This window comes from Rhodamnia argentea, chromosome 1 (assembly GCF_020921035.1).
Source record: "Rhodamnia argentea isolate NSW1041297 chromosome 1, ASM2092103v1, whole genome shotgun sequence".
Taxonomy (NCBI): domain Eukaryota; kingdom Viridiplantae; phylum Streptophyta; class Magnoliopsida; order Myrtales; family Myrtaceae; genus Rhodamnia; species Rhodamnia argentea.
The window spans coordinates 521,371-541,979 of NC_063150.1; the positions used below are offsets into that span (position 1 = coordinate 521,371).

General features: G+C 39.0%; 3 protein-coding genes across 3 annotated transcripts; all 3 read right to left on the minus strand.

The window, feature by feature from the left end:
* Window positions 1-1,872: 1,872 nt before the first annotated feature.
* LOC115745277 (caffeic acid 3-O-methyltransferase-like) lies at window positions 1,873-3,861 on the minus strand. The gene is made up of 4 exons (XM_030680738.2): window positions 3,398-3,861; window positions 2,817-3,130; window positions 2,455-2,522; window positions 1,873-2,284 (listed from the first exon to the last, which is right to left on the minus strand). The coding sequence occupies exons 1-4, from the start codon at window positions 3,799-3,801 to the stop codon at window positions 1,982-1,984; spliced, it is 1,089 nt and encodes a 362-aa protein (XP_030536598.2). The 5' UTR covers window positions 3,802-3,861; the 3' UTR covers window positions 1,873-1,981.
* A 3,857-nt stretch (window positions 3,862-7,718) lies between these two features.
* On the minus strand, window positions 7,719-9,778 carry LOC115745275 (caffeic acid 3-O-methyltransferase-like). Its single transcript, XM_030680736.2, has 4 exons — window positions 9,301-9,778; window positions 8,841-9,160; window positions 8,213-8,277; window positions 7,719-8,050 (listed from the first exon to the last, which is right to left on the minus strand). The coding sequence occupies exons 1-4, from the start codon at window positions 9,699-9,701 to the stop codon at window positions 7,748-7,750; spliced, it is 1,089 nt and encodes a 362-aa protein (XP_030536596.2). The 5' UTR covers window positions 9,702-9,778; the 3' UTR covers window positions 7,719-7,747.
* A 6,132-nt stretch (window positions 9,779-15,910) lies between these two features.
* On the minus strand, window positions 15,911-18,030 carry LOC115745274 (flavone 3'-O-methyltransferase 1-like). The gene is made up of 4 exons (XM_030680735.1): window positions 17,537-18,030; window positions 16,927-17,240; window positions 16,636-16,703; window positions 15,911-16,415 (listed from the first exon to the last, which is right to left on the minus strand). The coding sequence occupies exons 1-4, from the start codon at window positions 17,938-17,940 to the stop codon at window positions 16,113-16,115; spliced, it is 1,089 nt and encodes a 362-aa protein (XP_030536595.1). The 5' UTR covers window positions 17,941-18,030; the 3' UTR covers window positions 15,911-16,112.
* Between the last annotated feature and the right edge of the window lie 2,579 nt (window positions 18,031-20,609).

The window sequence follows — 20,609 nt, forward strand, 5'->3', positions numbered from 1 at the left end:
CTATTAAGGATATAAGTACGCTCGACACGAGAACTCAACCATGGGTCGACGGTTCGACCATAAGGATTGACGAAGGACAGTTTTGAGCCATTAAGGACCGATGAAGGAATGACTATAAAACGTTTCGACAATAGTATACAATCGGATCGCGGGTGATTCTGCTCGACTATTGTATAGATTGCGAATGATCCTAAACCAATTCCCGATGATCAAGTAAATTGGAACTAGTGATTAACCCCTGGCAATTACATGACAACCGAGGTCGTCCATGGTTTGAGAAAGCTGAAACGTAGATTGATATTGAGTCAAACTACGGGATCGAGTACGCGTAGCTCTTGGAAGCCCCCCATCGCCTTGAAATGAACTATAGTTGCGATTGATTGACGATTGACCATGGATTATAATCCGAATATGGGTATCGAATTTTCAAGAATCTTATGACTAAACTTTAAGACGTCGCCTCATTGAGATGCCAATTTATCGATTTTCTCGAGACTCCCGGTTTAAGGATCGACGAGCCGAGATTTGGAGCCTACGAAGGAGCAGGCCAAATGAGGACAAATTGGGCCTCAAGCCCAAGTGAGTTTTGAAATAATAAATGATTCTTTTATTCAACTCAAAACATGTGAAACGTAAATTCGCATATACTTTTCATAATTTTGACATTTCCATAGTATTCTAATTGTATTGAGAATTAAATAAAAAATATGCATGTTGCTTATCTTTAAGTAGAAACAAACTAGCTCAAAAGTGAATGATTTTTTGTGTATTAGCATGCCTGCAGGTAGATTCAGTCTGAACTTGGGGTAAAAGATTAGATCAAAAGGAAAAAAAGAGGGAAGTCAAATGAGTGTCTATAAGCTTTTTGACTTAACAAATTTTCGTAAGTGCCGAGCAAACCGTCCAGTCCACCTACGATGAAGAAGTTTCACCCGTATGGCACCGAGCATGGCCTACTCGAGGTTATATTTGAATGGCTAGGTCGTACTTTCGAATAGGAAGCTGCCGCATCCAAATCCATTATTCGTAGATGACTCAACTTTTGATTCTCATTAGAGAAGATAACACAAGTGATTTGTGAACTTTGGTCAAATGTGTAATGTGATCCTGAAATTTTTGATTTGTTTAATATAGTCCATAAACTTTTGGTATATGTTCAATTTAGTCTTTAGACTATATATAAATATCTAATATAGTCCCTGGACTTGAACCGATAGAAGGATGACATTGGATATTTTTATATAGTGGAGGGATTAGATTGAACATTTATCAAAATTTCTGGGATCACATTACACATTGGATTAAAGTTCATTGACCACATTGAATAAATTAAAAATTCAAAGACAATACTAAATATTGAGCCAAAGTTTATGAACCATTTCTGTAAATATCCCTTATTATAATTATTGCTCAGTAAAGTAGTAATTATTGGTGGCTTGGCAATTTGCAAGTAGCTAGAATGAATCCTAACTTGGGTTGGCAATCAAACCGCTTCTACCGTGCATGAATTGCACGGAGTGGGGCAAAGTCATCTTATTGTGGTAGTAGGACACTAAGCTTGATATGAGAGATCCGTAAAGATTTAAGTTTCATTTGTTTCGCAAAAAACTAAATGACTCGGAAAGTATTTTTCGAAAAATGATTGCTTGTATCATATGAAATAATTAGCCAATAAAAAATATTTTCATCATCGACGGCAATTTATATCTGAACATTTTTGTGAAAAATGAACTATTTTTTCATTCATTCCTTTCTGTAAGCGATATAAGCGATTGTTTTTTAAAAAAAATATTTTCCAAATCATTGGTTTTTCGCTAAACAAACGGAGCCACATAGAGAGACGCTCTTATTTGATGCTTCACGGAAGACATAGAGAAGAAGATCAAGAAGCTCATGTTTGATGATTCACCGAAAATGCGGGGAAGGTACAAAACATTTATTCCAATTGAAAACAAAGAGAGTGGCAATCAGACATAGCAATTTAGGCGGTTTTGTATAACTCGAGCACCCACATGTTGTGGATCCGGCAGGCAACTTTCAAGGCTCCGAACCCAGCCGCGCGGGCCATGATCTCAAGTTCCTTCAACGTTCGATCTTTCCCTCCGTTAGTCATGCCCAGCATGATCATGTCGGACGTGAACGTGGTCCGGGTCACTAGGTCGGTCCCAGGGTATTCCGGGCTTATCGGGTCTATGATCACCACCTTGCCCGACGCCGGCAATGCGCTCCAGCAGTTCTTCAGGAGCTGTAAGCTGAACTCGTCCCCGAAACCATGAAATTGCCACTGTTATAGAAGTAAGAAAATCAACAAACTCGATTGAAGAAAATCAATTAATATCGACATATTCAAATGAAGGTACGCAAACGTGATTTATACGTTTCTTTTAATTTCATTTTTGGGGAGCTAATTGATGGACAAGAATTTCCTGGGCTAAATATTTGATCTAAAGTAACCTTCACTAAGAGAACGTCTCCTTTGGGAATAGGGTCATCTACAAAGCTCCCTGCGACATGTTCCAAACCTGCCATCAATAACTAATTGTGTCATTTCATCATCATTGCAATATAAGACGTCATTAGAAAGGCCAATTAGATATAGGTGACAATAAATATATAGGACGAAAACGGTCAGCAGGCCCGGAGAAAAGGATATACTTTCAACATAAATTAGAATGAATTAGAAAGGTCCGATCGTTGAGAGAATTAACCTAGCATTATAATTTGCGTAAACTTTGTTTGTTCATAGAGGAAGGAGGAAATTTTACTCTCTACAAGGGAATGAAAGAACCCCGTGATATGGTGGCAAAATTGGTTACCGGGATAAGAGACCCCGTCTTTGACGACGTAGGGTAGATCGAAGTTTATGCCGCGGAGATGAGGGTGCTTGGACAGTATTAGCCTAAGGGATTCGCCGACTCCGCCGCCGACATCGACCACCGTTCTGGCACCCTCGAATCCCCGGTAAAACTCCATGATTTTACCCATGTAATAAGTGGACCCGCACTTCATGGCATTGTTGAAGGAGTTGTTGAGCTCCGGGTCTGTCCCGGTGTACTCGTAGAGGATTGCGCCGTTTGCGAGCTTGAAAGGGTCGCCTTCTCCCTTAACCACTGCCTCCTTTAAGTGGAACCTGTAGAGGAAGAATTTATATGCACACCCTAGTTAGCAACATTTCCTCCTCCCCATCAAAATTATCTTTCTAGTCTTTAAAATTGTGTATAACATTCTCATATATGACGTTGAAATTTAACTCGAAACATTGAACTAATCAATTTTGCATGAGATGCGAATAAAGAAGTTATTACTTGTATGTATTATGGATAATAAACTGAATTTGAAACATTGAATGTGACAGATCCTACTAGATGACACTATCGATATTCATTTGTTTACGTACCACCCGCTCAAGGAGACCTTGTCCAATAGAAAGAGCACCCACGGCGCGATGTTATGCCCTTGGCCGTTCACCAAGAACTTGCTCTTGGGGCCTAAGCCGTACAGCCTCTCGGGCCTCCCGGCTTTGTCCTGTGCCAAGGTGCACGAGAGGAAAGAGTAGCTGGCGAGGAAACGCAGGATGCGATCGAGGGTGACGGTAGCATCAGGGCTCTTGATGGAGAGGCGTGACGCGATCTGGGCGGGCGAGAGCTGAGCAGAGCTCTCAGACAAGAGCTCAAGGATGCCGAGCTCCATGGCAGCCTTCAAAACCAAGGGCACGGAAGCGATCATGGCTTGTTCCATAGCGAACAAGACTTCTTCTTCTTCTTGGGGGGTGGTGACTACTAGGGTTTCCGCCGAACTCATGTTCGCTAAATTTTCTTATGTCTTCTTGTTAATTTCTTTCCGCACCGTAGGGGAGATTTCACTTTGGAGTGGAAAGTGACGATGGAGTTGCTTTTATAGGGCAACTGATGAGCTACGTGTCATCCTGGATTTCTCGGGTTTCTTTCTGTAAAAACAACTTTTCTTGCCCTTAGTTTATACCTTGATTTTTCGGGTTTTTTCCACTGTCCAAAAGTCTCTCACATTATAGCTTCTTCAGGAATTAGAGATCGATGAGAATACGGAAAAGTTACACAGTACAAAATACGAATGGATATGCATATTCAAATCATTTTCTTTAAAATATGCAAAAAAATACTGGCTGTCCGTCAAAGAGAAAAACACGTTGCATCGTCTGTAACTTTTAGCGACATGGTCCTATACACTAATAAAGAGAATAGGCTTCTTGTTACACCCACTTGATCTTGTATGATCTTGTATTTATTATGGAACATGATACAAATGATCCATAATCTTTGACCTAACATATGCTATGTATTCGTTGAATTTTTAATTTGTTCAATTTGATCTATAAAATTTAGCTCAATATGCAATATTATCCATGAACTTTTAATTTGTTCAAAGTGGTCCATGAACTTTTGATACATGTTCAAGCTAGTCCCTGGATTATATGAAAATGTTCAATGTTGTCATTAAACTGGAATTAATTAAATGATAACATTAAATATTTTCGTATTGTCCAAGGACTAGATTGAACTTGTATAAAAAATTCAGGGACTACTTTGAACAAATTGAAAGTTCGGGATTGTATATTGAGTCAAAGTTGAAAAACTATTTGTGTCATTATCATAGTTATTGTTTGCCGGTCTACTAGGGAAAACGAAACAGGATCGTCGCAATTAGATCAAACGCTATCTTTTCTTCCACCGACTAATCTCAGAACTAGCTTGTGCTAATTTTATTGGCGACAGAAACTGAAAGCAAAGGGACGACTCCCGTATAGAAATCTATGAACATGCTCGTAGGGTTGGTAAAAAGAGATTGTCATTCATTTCATGCATGCCAGAGTTCAGTAGAAGATTCATAGCACGTGTAAATCAACCCTAATCAAGGTGACTTTCTCTTTTGTTCTTTCCTTTCCTTTTTTTCTTGTGGAGAAGTCTTCTCTTCATTCACTTTCAAAGGTAGGCTTCACAAAAAAAAGAAAAAAAAAGGCAGAAGGTGCATTTTTATTAAAGTTGTAGCTCCATGTGGACACAATTAACAAGGGTTTTACTCTTGGACAACTACGAAAAGTGGCCGTCGGATTCGTTTTCAGTAGTAGAGAAGTTTTTTATGTAAATACTAATGTTGTGTAAAAGGCTTCGAATAAAGACAAAGTTAATTTAACAAATAAATTTTTGGCCGGAGATCCCAACCTAGAAGTTATTGATCTTCACGTTCGATTCCTTTGACGGCGTTGATTATGGAGCATCTACACCTTTCGATGGTACTCATTCAACACTCATAAAAGATTTGCTATGGAAGTTTCTACTTGTTATAGCGGTAAGCACCAGTCCAGCGTTGGACCTAAGAAACGGACCGAAACGAGCAGCTCTTGTGGTTCCCGTAGGAACCGGTCCCGTTCCTATTCCAAAAACTCAAAAAGTGGAATAGCCAGCTTTGTTTTCGGTTTTTGGTGTAGAACCGGACCAAAGAATTGGGATCGAACCCAGGTAACCTTCATATTGCCTATGCTTTGCTTGCTGCGCCTCTTTTCTGTCGCTCTTACTAGTCTCCCTCTCTCAATTTCTTCTCTCAGTTCAGTCCTCTCTCCCTCACTCACTCTAATTTTCAATTTAGTAATATGTACTCTTCATTATTCAAGTCTAGAACCGCCACGGCCGCTTTGAAGCTCAGATCTAGAATTGACAATGCTTAAGCGACGAGTATTTCCTCCTAGAAGCTTTCGATGACAGAATCAAGACCTTGAATCACTAAATCTCGGTCCGTGACGCCCTCGAAACGTCGAGCATCTTGAGCAGATCGTTCAGGATTCGAGTTGGCCTAGTCAAGATTTGACTTATAGCCTTAGCTATGGTCTACTAGGATGAGCCCCCACATTTCAACCGAGGCGTATCGACCTTGTCACGGGAGTGGTGGTCGCCTACCCCAGCATCCTCTTTCCTAGCTACTTTTTTCCTCAAATTTTGCACTCCTGCTTAAAATTAATATTGCATAAGATTTTAGTATTAATCAGTTATTGCATCAAGAAAATTGAAGTATTTGACTTGTGAGATCCTTATATGTAACGAACATGTAAACCCCTTTATCAAGTGTTAAAAGGACACTTTCAACAATGTGAATCCAGTAGCATGTTAGGGTGGAGAGTTTGAAAATTTTCTCCTGAATTCAAGAGAGAAGTGTCAAATAAATTTCAGTCTTTGGAATGTTGTGATCTGAGTAAGTTGTGGATGTGTAAGCTATGTTACACTCGATTTAAACTGGCCATTGTCAACACCGTTGACCAGGGATAGTAATTTCGAGAATCGACTAATTATTCAAATGAAAAACCTATTTCGTCTTCTCAATATTTTTAATGCACGATTAAAACCGTTTGTCATCACCTCTACCGGTCTGCTAAGGAAAAGGGACCCGAGACCCACAACAATAGTTATTGAATTTACAGACATGCAATCAAGTCCTAGAAGTCCTAAATCTTTCGGAAATCATTTGATTGCACTTATAAAATTTGTTCAATCAATCCCTAAAAGCTCTAAACTTTCAAAAAGTGTAATCAAGACCTAAAACTTATCAAATTTGTGCAAACAAATTTTTTTTTGTTAATATCATAATTTTATATAATAAAAAATGGTGACGTGACAATTTAAATTAATTTGTCTCTCAATCGATGGAGAGAATAAACTATAATTATCTTTTCAGGATGGAATGAACATATATGGTAGAATTGTAAGCATAGAATATGAGCTTGAATACAACTTGTAAAAAATCCAAGGAGCAAGACAGGTATAGGAACCATGACGTGGAACCTTTGATTATGTTTTTCTTCCAATCTTATTTAAATCAGATTAGTGAACTAAAAAAAGCTAAAATTTTCTTTGAAAAAACAGCAATGAAAAAAAAAAGGAAAAAGAATAGCACAGCCCCAGTAGTGGGTTGTCACCACTTGTTGTTAGAGGGGTCTGCAACCGTTGCCAGCCTTAGGCGAGGGTGGCCTGACCTTGCTAGCCTCGAGCGAACCCTTGCCGCCCAAATCTGGGTAGGCACCCACATTTAGCAACAAGGGCTTGTGTTGCGCAAATCTGGGCGAGCCTTACCCAGGTCGAGCGAGAATAGTCAAGCCTCACTTGCGGCCAGTGAGGCCTCACCAGGGGTTGCGAGGGCCATCCATCCTCTCCCTTGGCCAGTGATTTCTAATGATGGGCGGTGGCGATAGCATCCCATCGACAAGGCCCTGCCATGTCTTTTTGAAGTTCTATTTTTCAAATAAAATTTTAGTCTTTGTTAGTTTTTTATCTAATTTAAAAAAGATTTGAAAATAAAAAAATAGCACATAGAAAAGAGATATTAATTAAAAAATGTCATGTCAGCATTTTTCTTTACGCAAATTAACAGTGTGAACGAAAGGACTCGATTGTATCAATTTGGCAAGTTTTAGGATTTGATTGCACAATTTTGAAAGTTGACTTTTAGTTCGCTTTTCCTTTAGAATTACTCGGTGACGATGGAATTATTGCCAAAGCACACATCCTAAATCGCCAAAAAAATTGGAAAATCTCATTTTATTTGGAAGGACCAAAACATTGCTCGTCGACATAAGACAATGCATTCGACAAAAAAAAAAAAAAAACCAAAGACAATGGGGTCTCTCCAATAATTACTTGAACACTCAAACCATATGTAATTTATTTGTTAACATAGTGAAACCATCATCAGAACGAGAAGAAGCCATCGACCATCGCGATCTTCAGATCTTCTTGTAGAGCTCAATCAACCACATGTTGTACGCGCGCAGAACGTATTTCGGGGCATGGAACCCCGAGGCCCGTGCAAGGTCCGCGAACTCCCTCCGCGTCCGCTCCTTCCCGCTGGGGGTCATCCTGAGCATGTTTGTGTCCATTAAGAACGTGCTCTGTGAGAGCTCGTCGGTCCCCGGATACTCCGGCATCACCTCCTCCACGATCACCACTTTCCCCGTCCGCGGCAACGCCTCCCAGCAATTCTTGAGCACCTTCACGCACAACTCATCGTTCCGGCTATGGAGAAACCGCTGTTAATGATTAGACTAATCAAAACATCGTACTTATTAGGTTTTCACGATACTAGAAACACTCCTGTCTCTGTTATAATTGTCGTTAAATGAATCAACTTGCAGTCAAGCAGATTTTGAATAACGAGAAGATTCGATGATACGTAAAAATAATTAATTGACCTTCATGAAATGGACATCTGCTTTAGGAACGGCCTTTAGCATGTCTCCTCCAACATGCTCAATACCTGTAAACGAATATGTGATTGTGTTATCGTACTAAGGCAAAGACCCTTAACCCCAAAAAAAAAAAAAAAAAAATCAAGGGCTGTGTGAAACATGAAGCTGAGGGGAAAACTGTCCAAAAATCCTAAACCTTTTGTGCTTTTGTCAATTAAGTCAAAAATTTTCTTACGTTTTGCTAATTAAGTCTATATAGTCCACGCGGCCTTGCCTACAGCCTTACTCATGCCTGCGATGGTATGAGCAAGGCCACATTACGAAAATAAATAAAGAAAATAAAGAAAAAGACAATAAAAAAATTGTAAATTTTTTTTTTTAAATAGAAAAAAAGTCCACTTTAGTGTCATGTCCAAGTCAATGATTTTCTGCCAAAATTGGTCAGGCATACTTAATTCACAAAACGTGAAAATGTTTATAACTCAATTGGCAAAATTAAAGGATTTAGGATTGAATTTACTGAAGTACAGTAGTTTTAGGACTTTAAGGATAATTTTCCATGAAGCTGAGTGAATTCTCGGTAAGGTTCGTGCGCATATAAAACCTTCGAGCTCATTCGGGTCGATTTTACCAGGAATGGGAGGAGCGGCTACGATCACATGAGGCGCGTCGTAGTTGATGGCGCGGATGTGGGGGTTCCTGGAGAGTATGATTTTCAAGGTCTCGCCGATGCCGCCTCCCACATCGACCACCGTCTTCGCCTTTGAAAACCCGCGGTAATGCTGGGCGATCTTGGGCATGAAAATCGCCGACCTGGCCCTCGACCCTTCTTTGAACATGTCAGCGAACCTCGGCTCTCGGCCTCCGCTCATGTAATCGAACACGTTCATGCCGTGCGTGCGGGTGAAGAGATCTGTTCCTCCTTCCTTAACTGCATCTTTAAGGGAGTGCCTACAGAGCACGCAACACAAATCAGTATCCAGAATACTATTTAAGGTTGAGCTATTGAAATCGTCTTTTCGAATTCGATTTTACGACTAAGAAAACAACTAATGGATGGGTCGAAATTCGTGGGTCATGTGCACACAAACCAGCATTCCAGGACAGTCTTGTCTTGGAGTAGCATATGAGTTGGTACAGCAGAAGCTCCGTCGCTGTCCACAAAGTATTTGCTCTGAGGCCCGAGGCCGTAAAGCCTCCAAGGGAGGCCACCTTTGTCCTCCACGAGAGTGCACGAGACGATGGAGTAACTGGCGAGGAGTCGCAGCATCCGGTCGATCATGTCCGGTGCGGCCGGGTTGTCGATGGAGAGGCGGGCCGCGATGTCGGGGGGAGAGAGCTGGCCACTCTTGGCCAGCAATTCAAGAATCCCCAGCTCAAAGACGGCTTTCAAGACCATGGGAAGAAAAACCATTGAGGGGACTTCAAAGCAAGACAAGACGTCTTCATCTTCATGAAGCGAAGTGAAGACCTGGGCATCCTCCAAACTCATTTTTCGTTTGTCTGGTGTCTTTTCGTTTGGGTCTATGCCAGTTGATCAAATTGGAGGGAATAGTAGTGTTTTGCCTTTCGATTTATAGTGCACACTTGAAGAACTTGGAAGGCTTTATTAGCACTCTTTTTGTTCTTTTTGTTTGTAAAATTTGTTTGAATTTAGTCATTTTTCGTAAACGTTTTGCCCTAGACATGAAGGGAAAATGCACTTGTTAAGGTAAGCTATTGAAGGCGAGAGCTGCTCTCAAGGCTTGAGGCAGCCGCCCCAGACGTTCAGGAAAAGATGCACTCGTCAACGCACTTCTTTTCCGTACATTTCTCACCTAACCTTTTTTTTTGTTTTTTGCGCAATTCATACTAACGATTCGTGTCGTCTTGTACTAATTTTATTTTGTTGAAACAGGGGTACAATATAAATATGACTAACTCGAACATAAAAACTGATAATGTCATATAACACACCCGATAAAGCAAGTCATAGGACATAACACGGTTAAACGATTATCAAGTCGCTATATCGAGTGTCGACGGGACACAATATATTAACATGTGTACGAATGTACGATGTACACGATAAACTTATAAAACACATTTATACATGATAACTTGTATCAACACATTTTTAGATAATATTAATAAATTTTGTGTTACATTAATGAAAAAGTATATTATTGAGGTAGTATTTAACTTTAACGACTTTCGCGTGATTTTTCTTTTGTATTACTATTTATTCATTTTAACATGGGTGTCATCTTTATAAACTTCTATGAATAAATAAAAAAATCTTCAAATACGAATATTAAATGTGTTTGATTGTGTTATGCTAGAAAAATTGATATCTTTTTTTTTTTTTTTTGTGGTCGGGTAGAAAAATTGATATCTTAACACGTGAGCTTTAACGCATCTATTCATTTCTAAATGGCTTTATGGGTCAATCCATGTAAGTGACGATTTTGATTGTGTCGGCTCTTATGTCATCTTATTTATGACAAACCCAAACCTGTTCAATTGGGGCTGGCGGCCCTTCCCCTACTCTTTGTGGGTTGAAATTACCGTTCTTCCACTCGAAAGGCAAAGGTGCCTTGACTTTTCGGATGATCCAAAAATACCCACGAACTTTTCTAGAGACAAAATGCTTTTCGGTCTAATTCAAGATGATACGGCACATAACGTGACTAAGTTACTAACAGAGATGAAGTGTTCAAAAGGACATGCCAACAAGAGCCAAAAGACGCCTCAAACACACTAGCAAAAGCCATCACACCACTTCTCTAAAACGTCTTCATTTCTAATTCCTCTTAATTTGGACTTATATACTTTGTATACGTTTCATCAACTTGATTGAACAGATAATTTAATACATCTCTTTTCTATACTAACTCATTTCTCCAAAAAGTTATCGTTAATCGCATCATCAATTCGCTTGAACACATAATTTAATATTTATTCCTCAAATGAAGGTTCGTGAGTGTCATTTTCGAAAATCATGGTACTTTTGTCCTACAGACAAAATTTCAGGTGTTTTATACTTATTTGGCCCTCTTTGGTCCCACCCACCCACCCCCCCAAAAGAAGCGGTCTAAAAATATTGTATAAAAATGGAAGAACACCAGATAATTTTTTTTAAAACATTCCACCAAAATTAATAATAAGTGGAAAATGGCGAACCCTTTCGTTGCTGTCCAATTCACCCGAAGTCATTAATGAGATAGCTTTACTTTTTCAAGTCATGGAGGCTATAGCCATATCAGGATACAAGAAAGTTGTTTGAACTACAACTGAAAATTAGTAGTCCTTTAATTGCGTAGTTTCTAGTTCTACACATATTGTGCTATTACCATCAAACAATTTTTTTTAAACTTGTAGTAAATGAAGTTTGGTAAGCATATTTCATAAGTACCTGAGCATAGCGCTTAGCTTTTTATGATGTTTCTTTTAACCCATAAATACATAAGAATTGATTATGTAACAATTTTTGGGTGACTGTAAGATTGGCAACCCGTTTTGAGCCACAAAAAATAAATAAAAATTAATTAGGAATTGTAGCGGGATTCGTTCCTTTAAGAATGTATGACCCACAACTTGTTTGAGCAGATAATTTAATATTTATTCCTCAAATGAAAGTTCGTGAGTGTCATTTTCGAAAATCATGGGATTTTTGTCCAATAGACAAAATTTTAGGTGTTTTATACTTATTTGGCCCTCTTTGGTGGCTAAGAGTGTTAACTAATCTTTTCTTTTTACAATACATATGGACAAAAGAAGGAGCTGGGACAAAAAAATATAAAGAAAGTCCCTCACTATGCTCTTTTCCTTTTCTCTACCCCCCAACCAACAGAAAAAAAAATGTATTATTGTATAAATGCGATCATATGATCACACAAGTTATAGCATGATAATAAGGTCCCAGAATTCGTAATACGATAAAAAAGTTTCACGTGCAAAATCCCCAAGTGATGAAATATATATCTACTTGTTCCAAAAATATATAATCTAACAAATTTTGCTATAGTTGCAACAAAATTAGAAAATATTATACATAATTATGAGTTCATAGCTATTAGTATAGTACGGTCCAAAATTATTTTCGCAGTTTATATAGGTCACATAACTCACAGAAAGTTCGTAAAGAATAAAAGAAACGGTCCACATATTTATTTATATTGATGGACTCTAAAGTTAAAATCGGTTTATATGGTAACTTTTTTAGAGAATACTTGATTAATGGGAATTGAAATATTGTATAAAAATGGAAGAACACCAGATAATTTTTTTTAAAACATTCCATCAAAATTAATAATAAGTGGAAAATGGCGAACCCTTTCGTTGCTGTCCAATTCACCCGAAGGCATTAATGAGATAGCTTTACTTTTTCAAGTCATGGAGGCTATAGCCATATCAGGATACAAGATAGTTGTTTGAACTATAACTGAAAATTAGTAGTCCTTTAATTGCGTAGATTCTAGTTCTGCACATATTGTGCTATTACTATCATTTTTTTTTTTAAACTTGTAGTAAATGAAGTTTGGTAAGCATATTTCGTAAGTACCTGAGCATAGCGCTTAGCTTTTTATGATGTTTCTGTTAACCCATAAATACATAAGAATTGATTATGTAACAATCTTTGAGTGACTGTATGATTGACAACCTATTTTGGGCCACAAAAAATAAATAACAATTAATTATGAATTGTAGCAGGATTCACTCCTTTAAGAATTTATGATCCATAACATACTGTTATTTCATAATCACTCAAAGACTATTATGCTAACAAAACCCCAAATATATAGACACGTATTTATTTATTACTAGATACGATAAGTGATACTAAGTTAACTTATTTCTCGCTAGACATGCTCCAATACCAACTTGAGATTTGTGGCTTGTGGTAAAAGAGAGGAAAGTGTAGCATAGTCACGTTACCAAATAAAGAGTACAAGTCTTCCTTTATATGGAGGGTGAGAAGGCAATTAGGTGCAATTTCAATTAGTTGAACTACAATTAACCTAATTTCAAATATATATACATCTAACGGTTGGTTGCATCTTATTTTTCACTTTTAGCATTCTCAATCTTTTGATAGCATCTATAAGTAGAGATATGGATTCACTGCATAAAGAGAACCTTGTTTTGCTCCATGCCCGCCCTCACCTATTGTTGCACTTTGTAGCCTTCGTACAACTACCAAGAGAATCTTCTTGTTGGTGGGGTGTAGTTGTTGGGAAGTATATTGATCGTATGGGAAAAAATGTAGTCAGATTTTAAGGCATGGATTCACTTGCTTGAAGGAATTATTTGCCTTACAATGTTGCTAATGGTTACTGAAAAAAATTCTCCAAGACACAATAAAGTCTTATAATGAGAATATCATATAACAATTCTGATATTTCTCCAAGAATTCTCAAAGGAAAACAATTGAAAATAATGGATGTATTTCTCTTTTGGAAAGAAATGAAAATGGAAGTTTTTAAGTGAGTGATTATTGCACAGAATCATTGAATATATACTAGCGAAAATCTTTAAGAAAAGACACGTTATTCCGAAATGAATACAACTCTTAGTATTTGAAAACTGTAAATTTGGACATAGCTCTTCATATTCGAAAACAGTCATATCCTAAAAATTGCAACCTTTCAAACGTTGTAAGAGTGCCTTGTAACTGTTGGGCAAAATTAAAATTTAAAATTTAAAATAATAATAAATAATTGTAACTCCTTTGTGAATAATCACATTGACTTGCTAGGACACAACCATTATTTTTTATAAATATTAAATTAAAAGTATAATAAATTAATAATAATCGTTGATTAGTGGCAATTTTGATCTACCCTTGGGAAAGCGTGCAAAATGCTAAGTGCGAGTAATAATCGCGCACCTAGACACGAGTATAGTAGGGTCTATCCCATTTAGCTCAGTATCTTCATTTGAAAGCCTGGAAAAGCCTTTCACTAATATATTAGCCCTCACTATCCCATCTTTCCTAAGTGGGACAAGAAAGAGGCATCACTTTGTTTTACAAACAAATTATCAACAATAGTTCATACTCCCAATCAACAAGAAAGCACGGGAGTTTGAGGGAGACACATTAGCGGAAGTCTCAAGGGAGCAGCACCCATTGGACGCCGGAGAACTTTTATAGTATTAGCCCATATTTTACTCTTCATTTTGTTGTGATTTGTGGGACAAATCCGAACACATGTGTAACTAGAATAGTAATAGCCAATAGAGCCGCACATCTTACACACACACACACACACATATATATATATATATATATATGTATATATAATGTACACAGACCTTCTTATACTTGACTAATTTTTAGAGGGCACAGAAAACATCATGTCGGGATATGTCGAATAAAATCTCACATTTATGGTGTCGGGCTAGAGCCCCCAAGATACATCAAGTGGCATAACATATTTGATTTTGAACAAGGATCATTCAGAGCCAAAGCATCGCTCCTACGTGTGACAAGTCAACTTTTGTATTTACTTTTACTTTTTTTTGTTTTTTGACTAGCCCGAATTTTACAGTGCACGCACTTTCGCTTTTATTCAGCTCTAGACATGTAAAACGTGAATGTAGTTATAGTCTGTTTACATATATATATTTGTTAAATTTCAATAATGTCTTAAATTTTGATGATGAATTAAAGAAAAAGTACTTTTTGGTCATCTTTAGGTGGAAACAAACTAGTTTAATCCACTTACAACCCACATATAATTCGGCGTACAACTCAATCCTATTAATAGCTCATTTATTAAAACTTGACTAATCCTTATTTGAATGACTAGAGAGCAAACTTTTCTATCACAAGCATTGTTTAGTACTTCTCTATCACAAGTGTTTCTAGTTTTCTACTATTACACAATACTTATCTTGTCACTTGTGTAGAAACTTTCGAGGATTAAACACAGACCGAAAAAAAGAAAGAATCTAAAAGATTTGCAAAAGAGAGAAAAAAATTGAGAATGGTGCATCATGCCACCATCAATTCATCACTGTCAACCTCACCGGGCACATTTGCTTGGCAACTATATAACTAATTGACGTCAGTTATATCATTAAAAAAAAACCATAATTTCCAGAATTTGGAACCCCCAATATATACAATTTCTTAACGATAATATAGGGTTATTTGAATGCAATCAACTTAAAATTTAGACTTTTCTTTCTTCCGGTTTGAATGATATGCATTTACATTGTGTTTTTTTTAACAATTCAAAGCCGAACCATAATTAATTAGTTACTTGGAGAGAATTAGCACAGCAACACACCGTCTTGGCCCCCACTTAAATCTGAGTTACATAGGGTAGGAATCGAATCCAAAAGCACATGAATGCCATTGCCACCGGGTCAATTCTGTGGTGGGCTATTTAATTCATGTTACAAACTTGAATGTAAATTTCACCACGTATACATCATGATATTCACCATGTCTTACCATTAATTATGCGCATCGATGGGAAAAAAGAGAGACTGAGTACATATGACAACAAGAGAGACATTTCATGTTTCGCTTGCCTCGAAACTATAAAAGAATATGATTAGATAAGCAAAGAAAATAAATTCTGACCCCCTCCCCCTCCCCCCCCTCAAAAAAAAAAATCAAAGAAAATAAAAGGGAAAGCAGAAACTTACTAAAGAAAATTCGAAGTATTTTCTAGGAGTACTGTATCCTTTTTTTCGCAATTGCAGAGTTGGTAAGCGTAAGCCTTCTTGTATTTTTATTTCAACGGAAATAAATGGATAGTGAAGACCATCTGCATCAGTGCGAACTAGGAAACGATTCTTGGAAAAATTGAAAGCATAACAGGAACAATTTTATTTGATTTGAAAGACGAGCACAATATGACGTAGCATACTGCGAGATCGATTCGACAGAGAGGATTTTCCGGCAAGCAATCTAGGCGGTTTTAAATATCTCGAGCACCCACATGTTGAAGACCCGGCAGGCTACTTTCAGGGAGCTGAACCCGGCCGCACGGGCCAGGACCTCGAATTCCTTCATCGTCCGGTCTTTCCCTCCAGGAGTCATGCCCAACATGACCATGTCGGAGGTGAATGTGGACCGGGTCAATAGGTTGGTCCCCGGGTATTCCGGGCTGACCTGGTCTATCAACACCACCTTGCCCGATGCCGGCAATGCGTCGCAGCAGCTCTTCAGGAGCTGTAAGCCAAACTCGTCCCCGAAACTATGCAATTGCCACTGCAAAGAAACAACGAACTCAACTGAAGCCATGATTAGAGAAATAATCAAGGCTCCCGATCGCCTATTTATCCTGAACAAAATGCTCGTACATTGGAAATGTCTTAAACTAGATTGGTTAATGCGAAATTAATTGCGAAATCATATTCAAATTATTATACGCTACGTAATTTACACGTCTCTTTTCATTTCGTTTTGGAGAGCTTGTGTCTAAAGTAACCTTCAGTACGAGGATGTCTCCTTTGGGGAGGGGATCATTCACAAAGCTCCCTCCTACATGTTCCAAACCTGCCATCAAAAACTAATTGTCTCATTTCGTCGTCATTGCAAAATGAGAGAACGATGAATTTTCAACTTGAATTGAAATGAATTTAGAAGGGTCCAATTCGTTGAGTCAAATTAACCTAGCCGCAGTGTTTGCGTCAAACTTTGTTTGTTTATAGAGCAAGCAGGAAATTTTATTCTCTCAAGGGAATAACGAACCCATGATACGGCGAGAAAAATCAATTACCAGGATAAGAAAGCCCGTTTTTGACAACATAGGGGAGATCGAAGTTTATGCCCCGGAGGTGGGGGTGCTTGGACAGTATGAGTTTAGTACATTCGCCAACACCGCCGCCAATGTCGACGACTGTTTTGGCACCCTCGAATCCGCGGTAAGAGTCCATGACTTTGCCCATGTAGATAGTAGACGCGCACTTCATGGCATTGTTGAAGTAGTCGTTGAGCTTCGGGTCTGTCCCGGTGTAGTCGAAGATGATCGCGCCGTTCGCGAGCTTGAAAGGGTCGCCTTCTCCCTGAATCACTGCGTCTTTTAAGTGGAACCTGCAGAGCAAGCATTTTATGTACAATCCCTAGTTAACAACATATCCTCCTCCTGATAAAAAAATTGTCTTCTCTCGCTAATATTATCGACCATGCGTGAATAGCCTATTACGTTACTTCTTCTTTTGCTTAACTACACTGAAATTTTACTTCAAGTATCAAGTTAATCGATTTCACATGTGATGCGAACCCGATAGTATTGCATGAACTTAGTATAGGCACTAAACTAAATTTGAGCTATCGAGCATGGCGAGTCCCACCAGATGTGGGCAGTCCAGATTCATTTAATTACATACCACCCGCTCAAGGACACCTTGTCAAAGAGGAAAAGCAACCACGGCGCCAAGCTAGCCCCTTCCTCACTCACAAAGTGCTTGCTCCTAGGGCCCAAGCCGTACACCCTCTCAGGCCGCCCAGCTTTGTCCTGGATGAGGGTGCATGAGAGAAAAGACAAGCTGGCGAGCAGACGCAGGATGCGGTCGATGGTGACGGCGGCCTCGGGGTTCTTGATGGAGAGGCCAGACGCGATTTGGGCGGGCGAGAGCTGAGCGGGGCTCTCGGACAAGTGCTTGAGGATGCCGAGCTCAATGGTGGCCTTCAAGATCATGGGAACGGACGAGATCATGGTTTGTTTGAAAGCGAACAAGAACTCTTCGTCTTCTTGGGCGGTGGTGACCACTAGGGTTTCGTCCGAACTCATGTTCCCTAAATTACTTTCCGTACACCAAGAGAGATTACGCTTTGGCGTGGGAAATGAGAGGACTAAGAAGCTGTTCGAAAAGAGAGTGTGGCAATGGAGTTGCTCTTATAAGGCAACTGATCAGCTGTGTGTCATGCTACATTTCTCAGACTCTTTACTTTTCACACAGTAAAAATAACCTTTGCAGCTCTAGCAAATTCCAAGATTTTACCCAAGGAAGAATTCCACGTGGATATCTATTGTAATTTTCCTAAAAAACGGCGTTTCCGCTAAGGAGGAAATGCCATAGCATTAGCGCTGTACTAACTTTTAGCGAGTAGGTGCAAATACTACACCATCTAAAGAGAATATAGGGTTGCTTGGTTTAGGATATCCTGTGCCATGTCGTAGTTACTATCATGCTATATCCAAGAACCGCCGGTCCACAAGTGAAAAATACCGAGTATCACAGCCACTGCTAGAAGATCAAAAGCAATTTTGTCTTTTTCTTCCACCAACTGCGCTTGTAACTTGCCAAGAGGGAAGACCCCTATGCCGCCAACACGCTCTTATGGGTTGGTACAATAGTAGCTTCTACTGCCCTGCTTTAAGAGCATACCCTAGAAGATAAACAAGGAAGATAATTAAGTGACCCAAATTCTAGAAACATTGATCTTTCTGATAGTATATGTCCATCGAATCGAATCGAATCTTGATGTGTCTCTTGTCGCCGATTCGTTTAGGGTGCGCATGATAATACTTTTGGAAATGGATTTCTGTTTCAGAAGTGCTTTTGGAATAGAAATTAGTTTGGTAAAGTAACTTCTGAAGTAGTAATCCGTTTGATAAAAAATTTTACTTCTGAAAGAAATTTCTACTTCTGAAGTGAATTTTCACTTTTGAAGTTATTTTTCCACCAATTTAAGAAGTTAAAAAAAAATTGCTTCTCAACTCAAAAAATACTTCTTGAACCAAAAAAAAAAAAAAAAACTCAAGAAGTACTCATTGCCTCACTCTCTTTTTGATCACATCGACCTCTGCCGCCGCCCATTGCCGACCATTGCCCACCGTCGCCGGCGACCTCTACCACGCCCCTCTTCCCTTCCCTCCCCCCCGAGCGCCAAGTGCTATCACCGACCATCACCGGCCGCATGCCATCGCCGCTTGACCATTGCCAATTGCCAACCATTGCCCACTACAAACCTTCGCCGGTCGCCGCCCACGACCACCGCTACTCGCCAATCACCTTCCGCTGCCAACTATCGCCGACCTCCACCCATTGCCGCTTCATGACCACCGCCACCTGTGGACCTCCGTTGGCTGCCACCAACCGCCGACCACTACCGACCACCACTTGCTGCCCCCGTCAAGCATCTCCCATCACCGACCTTTATTAACCCCCGCCAATCGACGACCATTGCCTGCGGCGACCGCCGACCACCGCCCACTACCGACCATCACCTCCTCCCCCCCCAACGCTACCAACTATTGACCACTGCGCCGGCTACTGCCGCAATCTACCCCCAACCTCAGTTGGCTACCAAAGTAAAATATAAATAATAATTTTTTATTTTTTTTAAAGAAATTTAAAAAGTTTACAAATGAAGTAGAAATTGTTCGACCGCCGACAATAATTTTTCATAGAAGATTTTGTGTTAATAATGTTTTAAAAGTAGAAATTTTCAACCATTGCTAAACGAATTTCTCTTATCAGAAATGAACTTCTGCTTTTGAATAAAAGTAGAAAAATCAACTTTTAGCCAAAAGTTGGTTTTGCAAGCAGAAGTGTTGCCATGTGCACCCCATCTCTGTTCTTCCTTTTAATATCGGGGCACCATGTAATGGGGTCATATAGCTCATCGGTGGAGGTGTCAAAGGGGTGGGTCGGGGGGTCGAATATGGTTCGACCCATACCGACTCATTTAACCTGTTTTGACCCATTTATATTGTGTGGGGTCTCGCTTCACTGATCGGTTTAACTTTTTCAATTAGGTTTATTAATATGGCATCAAAGCCAAGTAATGCCCCTACTTATTTTGTGTGTAGTCTCTCTCCATCTATCTGCTTATCCTTTTAACTCTTGCATTCTCATTCATTATCACAATTTTTTTTATATTAAGAATAGCGTATTCGCATTGGAAATACACATAGGTGAGATTATCAATTTTTTATTTTCGTATTGGCCGACATATGATCCAATTCCAAATTCAGAAAAGGGCTCTAAACTTGTCTCAACCTTCAAGATAGAGCCTTCTTGGCCTTCGTCCCTTGTTTTAGCCGAAATGCCGTGTGTGCCTTCCATGTATGGATCGCTCCAAGCAAGAAAAGAGTTGTTTGGACAAGTAATTATCAAATGGAAAGAAATAGAATTAGATTTTGAGGTATGATAATACTTTTTTTAAGAAAATCCTATGCCCACCATGTTACTAATGGTTAGTGACAAAAATCCCCCACGATACAACAAAATCTTGAAGAAATTATCATATAGCAATTTTGATATTTCTCCAAGAACTCTCACAATAAAACAATGAAGAATAATGGCTGCGTTTTCAAGACAAAAAACAAGAAGAATTGAAACTACACTATTAAATAGAAAACAAATGTTAAGAAGTGTTTGCGAAACTTATGTCTAAATAGATACAACCTTTTAAATGTTAAGAAGTGATTTCCAAACGAACACAACCTTTCAA

Coding starts and splice junctions, on each gene's coding strand:
- LOC115745277 (XM_030680738.2), bottom strand. CDS start 3,801: ATGAGTTCGGCGGAAACCCTAGTAGTCACCACCCCCCAAGAAGAAGAA. Junction 3,131..3,397: donor AAGGTCTCCTTGAGCGGGTG/GTACGTAAACAA, acceptor CTTCCTCTACAG/GTTCCACTTAAAGGAGGCAG. Junction 2,523..2,816: donor AGACGGGGTCTCTTATCCCG/GTAACCAATTTT, acceptor TATTGATGGCAG/GTTTGGAACATGTCGCAGGG.
- LOC115745275 (XM_030680736.2), bottom strand. CDS start 9,701: ATGAGTTTGGAGGATGCCCAGGTCTTCACTTCGCTTCATGAAGATGAA. Junction 8,278..8,840: donor AGCCGCTCCTCCCATTCCTG/GTAAAATCGACC, acceptor ATTCGTTTACAG/GTATTGAGCATGTTGGAGGA. Junction 8,051..8,212: donor CAGATGTCCATTTCATGAAG/GTCAATTAATTA, acceptor AATCATTAACAG/CGGTTTCTCCATAGCCGGAA.
- LOC115745274 (XM_030680735.1), bottom strand. CDS start 17,940: ATGAGTTCGGACGAAACCCTAGTGGTCACCACCGCCCAAGAAGACGAA. Junction 16,704..16,926: donor AAACGGGCTTTCTTATCCTG/GTAATTGATTTT, acceptor TTTTGATGGCAG/GTTTGGAACATGTAGGAGGG. Junction 16,416..16,635: donor GAGACATCCTCGTACTGAAG/GTTACTTTAGAC, acceptor GTTTCTTTGCAG/TGGCAATTGCATAGTTTCGG.